Source organism: Pteropus alecto, unplaced genomic scaffold (genome assembly GCF_000325575.1).
Source record: "Pteropus alecto unplaced genomic scaffold, ASM32557v1 scaffold74, whole genome shotgun sequence".
Classification (NCBI taxonomy): Eukaryota; Metazoa; Chordata; class Mammalia; order Chiroptera; family Pteropodidae; genus Pteropus; species Pteropus alecto.
The window spans coordinates 4,427,999-4,434,719 of record NW_006436291.1 but is presented as its reverse complement, the minus strand read 5'-3'; the positions used below and the strand labels follow the sequence as shown (position 1 = coordinate 4,434,719).

At 48.0% G+C, this 6,721-nt stretch overlaps 1 protein-coding gene across 1 annotated transcript in view; it reads left to right on the top strand.

The window, feature by feature from the left end:
- The window catches only part of FANK1 (fibronectin type III and ankyrin repeat domains 1), a 61,491-nt gene extending 57,839 nt beyond the window's left edge, over window positions 1–3,652 (top strand). Inside the window, exons 8-11 of the mRNA XM_015590174.2 lie at window positions 2,417–2,560; window positions 3,061–3,138; window positions 3,240–3,284; window positions 3,398–3,652. Of these exons, the coding sequence (XP_015445660.1) occupies window positions 2,417–2,560; window positions 3,061–3,138; window positions 3,240–3,284; window positions 3,398–3,544 (414 nt within the window). The 3' untranslated portion in view covers window positions 3,545–3,652. The remainder of the gene's footprint in view (window positions 1–2,416; window positions 2,561–3,060; window positions 3,139–3,239; window positions 3,285–3,397) is intronic.
- The last annotated feature ends 3,069 nt before the right edge of the window (window positions 3,653–6,721 follow it).

Here is a 6,721-nt window from a genome sequence, read left to right as displayed (position 1 = left end):
GTGTAGGAAGAAACAGTGCTGAACCCAGAGCCAGACCTGATCCTCGCGCGCCCTGCCCGCCTCGTTCATTCCCTCGGTTCTCTCTCCATCGATCTCTCGACAGCGCTTTGCTGAGCAGCTCCCGCACCAGAGTCGTGGGTGCAGGAGACACGCCACGTTAGGGACCCTCGCAGCCAAAATACTTCTCGTTGCTTTTAGAATTAGATTATTTTTATCCTTGGTTTGCTTTAAAAGTTTGTCATTACGGAAAACTTCCAAAGAGAAAACTAACTGTATCAAGAATAGAAGATTTCGGCTCTCCGTGTCTTTACTGGGAAGCAGGCACATTGGTCTGCTTTTGGTACCAATTTGGTTCAGCAAACAAGTGGAGTTTGGTCTTCTGAAGATGGGTAAGTAGAATTAGCTCGATTATGGTAACCGCTGATAATTCTGAAAACTTTAGTTCAAGACTTCAAGAAGTCAAATAAAAAGTTCAAGCCATGGAAATAAAGAATGAAGCAAAAAATGCCATCCTAATTATGACTGCCGGATGGTGTAGAGTATTGAGAAGTTAAACCGATGACCTGGAAAATAAACTCACACTGAGAAGAGTCACGTGTCCCGAAGACATTAGTCGATCTGTTCTAGATTGTCTCCGAGGCGGGACAGAGGGCAAGCGAGGCTCGAGTTCTGGGAAGTCACTGACTTCTGCCACCATGTTTAGGGGACTGAGCCAAGGGCCCCTCGCAGGGGAAATGTGTCATTCACATAATTCCTTTTTATTACATTTCTGGCTTTGTTTTAGAGACATGCACAAAAGGCCAGGAGGATGAGCCCGTGGGCCTCGGGGTAGGGTCGGCCCACCTGCCTTGTGCAGTAGAGATGGCCGTGTTCTGCTTATTGGGTTTAGGGTGAACTCTGCCCATGCTTTGGACCCAAGTAAAAATCTGTAGCTGAAAACGAGGGTTGATCTTTGCTGAAACAGGGCCAGGCCTCTGCCACGAACATTTAAATACTGGAGTTTGGGAAATGGAGGCTCTCTGGGCTTCAGAGGTGAACACGCTTCTCTGGGGCAGATCCCATCTTCTGAGGCACTGGAGCTGCAGGACTGTGTCCACCGAAGACTTCTGTGTGGCCGGCAGGTGGCAGGCGGATGATGTCAGCACGAGCCCCTACGTGTTCTTGGCAGAGGGTCCCTGTTGCTTCGGAAGATGGTGGGACAGCTTGAGAGCCAACAGGGTGTCGCTGCCCCTCTTCTCAAATATAAGCGTTTCGTACTGAGAGTGACTGACAAGCGGGGGACCCGTTTCTGCATTCCGTGAGCCACGCCCTCAGGAAAGGTGTTACGGTGCTCAGGCTCGGTTCAATCACTCGTAAACGGGATGAAAACACCTACCGCTGTTTAACCCTCAGGACTGAAGGAGAAAATGCGTGTCCATGTGCCTTGAAAAACGGCATAAAGCACCATGTAATAGGAAGTGATTATTTTATTATTGCTTAAATACGCGGAAGCTCACTGCCCAAAGGCAGTTCTTTGCATGACGGAGAACTGCAAATTCTCAGGGTGTCGCAGTGGGTGATCTCACACACAGACGGCCCGAGGGGTCCCAGGGACCCACCGCAGCTCCTCGCTGTCCCATTCGGACGTTTCACCGACGCTGCAGGCACCAAGTCATCTGTAACTGGATGAATGTGCGCAGGCGTGTCCAGTCTGCTTGGAATCGGAGCGTTCAGCGTTCATATTTTCTTATTCTAAAATACATCTTTTAAAGCACCGAATGGAGAGATCTCTATGCAGAGCAGATTCTTAGGAAATGGCCAGCTGACTACTAGGCAAACAATGTTTTGGAGAAGCCATTAGGTGGCTAACTTTTCAGGTCCGAATTCGTGTAATAGATCCGGTTGCTTTCTATTTATTTACCTGTAGATCTCCTGCTTAAAACTAAGACGTGTTGATAAGTATAAGGGTGTGTGTGTACACTACCGTATTGTTCCATAAAGGATTTGAAGCTGCTAACAAAAGATATCTCAAAGTAAGTAAAATACACTCTTATTTAAAAGCAGGCGAGGAAAGGCAGGCCTGACAGCAGGCAGTAGTGGGTTCACATGGAGCCGAGAGTAAGGTGATGATGTTTAACTCATTTTTCTAGCTTGTCTTTTTTCCATTTGAACAAAATGTGGATGCAGATGCCAGAGGGGAGGCCTGGGGCCCCTCGGCCACTCTAAAGTGACCCTAACACAGCTTCTCACTGCATGTAAGTGAGGCTTCGACTAACACAGCTTCTCACTGCATGTAAGTGAGACTTCGATGGCACAGTCCAGCCAACTCTTACGAAGCCTAGATTTAAATGAGGGGACTTCGGGCTAGTAAATATTTCCTTACAAGCTTCTGATGAGCGCGTGAAGGGCCTAAGACAGTCTTCCTGTGGCCTAACAGGTGGACGCGGTGGACACCGGCTCAAGCTGGACCCCACTCATGAGAGTCTCCGCGGTCTCAGGAAACCAGAAGGCAGCCTCCCTGCTCATCGAAGCTGGAGCCAACGTGAATGTGAAAGATAAAGATGGAAAGACACCGCTCATGGTAGGCCTTAGTCCAGACAGCAGCCTGGCGGCACGTGAGGCGCGAGGGCGGGGCTTCCTGTGCAGTCAGGCACTTCTCGGGAGCTCGTCGGCTGTGGGAGCCCCGGATTTTGGTTGTATGTGGATTCCCCTCCGGCCTGTTAGGAGAGGCATGATGATGTCACCATAATATTTTTGCTGCCATTTTTACAATTATTTCTTTAATAATTCCAACCCCAGCCCCCAAGGCCATTGCAGGACCAAAACAGATCTGCTCATACAGAGAAAGCTCTGCTCCCTGGACTGTCCCAGACTAGCATTTCTCATGTCACTTGGTGGGCAGAAAGGCAGGTTCCGTTTGTCGTCCCTGCAGTTGTCACCGCCACAGAGCGAGAGTACACATGCCTGTCGCGCAGTCACCGGGCCCTCTGCCCTCCGCGGGCAGTGCTGGGCGGGTGTTCTGCCCGCGCCCTGTGTGGGAGGGAGTTGGGCACCCACACGCCCTGGCTTCTGTTTTTTTAGGTGGCCGTGTTAAATAATCACGAAGAGTTGGTCCAGTTACTTCTTGAGAAAGGGGCAGATGCAAGTGTAAAAAACGAGGTAAATAGCTCAATCTCTCCTTAAAGCTTTTCCCTGGAGTAGAAGAAGAAACATACATGCGTTTACATAAATCATATAATTCCTGTTGTTTTCTCTTTCAGTTCGGCAAGGGCGTCCTCGAAATGGCCAGAGTTTTTGACAGACAGGTTGGGATGTTTTTTCTGCATTTCCAGGCTCATTTTATAGTACTTGGAAAAAAAAAAAAAAAGTAAAGCAGTCCAAACCCTGGGATTACATTCACCTGTTTTTGTTTATCTAGAACGTAGTCTCCTTACTGGAAGAGAAGAAGAGAGAGAGCAGATGCCTGAGAAGTCGCCGTTGCTCTCTGTCTGCTGACCCGGGCACAGCTTCTCTCCGGAGGCCAAGGGACACGGAGCAGAACGTGACCGTGGAGCTGGAGAGATGAAACGCTGCCTCTCTGAGGGCTGTGCATTTATTTATTTAGTTGAAGATTCATGGTGACTTTTTGTAACACACAACCGTTCCCCTCTTTGAAATAGATCTTTTTACCTAAGCACGTGTGGCTGTGGTGTCGTCACTGGGTGTCTGCAGGGTGACGATGTTTGCTTGCACTTGTGCCTTTCGAAGTTAGACACGAAACAAAATATTTATGTCCTGGAGCTGCACAAACATACACGGGTCTCCCCCTGCCCGCTCCTGCCCCCCGAGTTGTCCTCTGAGCCACTCCAGGACCTTGTGGACGTCCTTTCCCTCATGTGTTTTCAATTACGTCCTCCCCTCCCGACTCAGGCCTTCCGGGTGGTGTTGTCGAGCTGGTGCTCCCTCCCGGAGTGACACTCCTCCCGAAAGCCCAGGAGGCCCTGTGCAAAGTTTTCAGCTGCTGGCCTCACATCAAAGCGCAAAATACATATTTCAAGAGTCTGATGTCTCTCTGTTAGGGGCGTCTGGGGGAGGTTCAGTCTGTGCGGACAGACCTGTCTGAGACTGTGTTTGCACACACGTCGGTCCTGACGAGAGACCGGCTTGCTGGCCGCTTCGCCAAAGAGCGGAGGGTTGAATTTTGCCTTCTGAGCAGAAAGGGTTTTGATGCTGATCACGCAGATCAGAGACAAGGAGGAATTAACCGTGGCGAGGTCTACCGGTTGGGAGCTTAGACACAAATGTGGGGGAACTCAGTAGACACACCTAAAAGCCAGCAAGGTGAGCTAGCAGACCACGTGCATCGTGTGTCTCCAGGGACAAGCTCGTGAACTCGACCCCATGAGAAGGCCGGCTAGAGTGGCCTGCATGGGGGTCCAGAGTTCTCTGTACGGACGGCCCGGTTAAAAGGCAACGAGGGTGCCAACGCACGTGGGAAGGACACGGAGAACGAGCACGCAGTCTAACCGGTGCTGGCAGCGCTCGGCTTTATTCCGCACAGTTTACAGAGCGTCCGCCTAAAGGATTAGATTTGTGGGTCCTATTTAGCCCTCCTTCGATACTTCATTAGCGTTTTACCTTTCGTACAAATGCGTAACCCTTTAAACTGGCTGGACTTGATTGTTTAAATCTCTCTAAAAGTCAGAGCACGGTCACAGCTTTGCAAGGGCCCCCCGCCACGATCGGCGTGAACATTCACCTTAATCTCGTTTCTCCGTCTGCCGTAGATCTGATTCACGAGCCTCCTTTGTGGGAAGCGGCTCATCCCTCCTCGCTGACGAGGGCTTGACAGCATCATCTCATCTCACGTGGAGTCTCAGCCAGCTGAGGGGGCTGACTTTGGTCAACGAAACGTGCGTGGAAATGGCTGCCGCCCCTCTGAGCAGAAGTTCTAAGAATCCCCACGTCTCTCCTCCCTCTGGCACAAGACCGGCCGTGGCTGAGGCAGAGGCTGTTCCATCAGCTCAGGATCCGGACAGAAGACCCAAGGGTCACCCAATGGACATGTCCTGTGAGCAGGAAATAACCCTTTCATGCTGTAAGTCACTGAAATTTAAGCATGGCTTATTACTGCAGTATAACTTAGCCCCAAATGACTGCTTATAGGGTCCTGTCATATATCTGTGAAGTTCATTTTCCACAAATGACACTAACATGTCTCAAGTCCTGTGGTTTCCAGTCTTATTTTATTCAGATTTTTAAAAACTCAGGAATGGATACTGAATTTTTTCAAATGTCTTTTTGGCATTGCTGGTCATCACGGCACCTATCCCTACAATCTATTAATTTGGCAACTTCGATTTTAAAACATTGAGCCATCCTTACATTCCCGAGACAATCTCAAGGTGTTATGGTGGCCTGGGACGAGAGGGATGAGCTATGTGTATTTGCTTTTTATCTTTTTTTTTTTTTTCTGATTAGTTGGTGGTTTTATCTTGTGTTTTAATTTTCCCAAAGAAGCTACCGATGGTTTCATTAGTTTTACTTTTTCCAATTAATTTATACTTTTTATTTCTACAAATTCATTCCTTCTTTATTCCTTTTTGTAACTTTTTAGGTTGGCGAATAAATTCATTTTTATCTTTTTCTGTTTAACCCGCGACTTTCGGGTTACGAATTTTCTCCTCAGCACTGCATTCGCTATATTCCCACAAGAAGTTTCCTAAACTTTCCCGATGAAAAGACCAATTTGGGAGTTCTCTTAAATGCAGATCTCTAGGCCCCATCTCACACCCTCGAAACCGAAATCTCCACGGGAAGGACATAAACAATGGATTTTAACAAGCGTCCCAGGTGAGTTCGCAAAGTTCGCGGCGTCTGATTAGCCCAGCCATGGCGTGCGTGATTTCCCATGGCTTCCTGTGCTATTTGCTAGACACCCTGAAGTTTGTCTTTGACTCAAGAATCATTCCGTTCCTAGGGCAGAGAACTACTTTTCTACTTTTATTGTATTATAATCTTGAGAATTGGTAGCATTTGGAATTTGAGTTTATTTTTCTGGTTTCATATATGAGATTCCATATATACACACACACACGCACACGTATTTTTCCCCAGGGGTCCTTTGAAAGAAGGTATGTTCTGCGCATTTGAAGTATTCCATTTGATATATTCTATTTGACCTACATCATGAACCATGTCTGAGGCCTTCTGTATACGTGATTTTTGCCCCTTTGTCATGGGCGGTGGGCGGTAAGATCATAGACGTCGTTACTGTTCTGTGTGTCTCTTATTCTTTGCATTCACTTCACTGTTTTATGAAGTCGGATGCTAATTTTTTAAATTGTAAATAAATTTCTATTATGCTTAGATTTTCATTCCGGATGAGTCTGATGTGAACGTTTCTACCGCTGCTTGCTTGCTTTTTGAATTTATCTCTTCTGTAAATAAGGTGAGTTTAAAAACATTTACTTTGATGGGCTGTGCATTCACGGTGTTCAAAACGAAATCAGGTTTGCCCCTCCCCGCACCGTGCGAGTGTGTGAAATGGCTTTCTCATCCCTCTCGTCCTGTCATCTGACTGGTTCATGCAGACGGCAGCACGTGTCCCCGATCCCCAGCTCCCCATTCTTCTTAGCTTCTTGTGTACTGTCCTAAAATGTCCTAATGGGCCCATGAATGGGAATGCAGACACGTTTTTCTACATGAGGGTCCCCCTCCCCATCTCTGTGACATTCTCAGCGATGAATGAGACACATCTTTG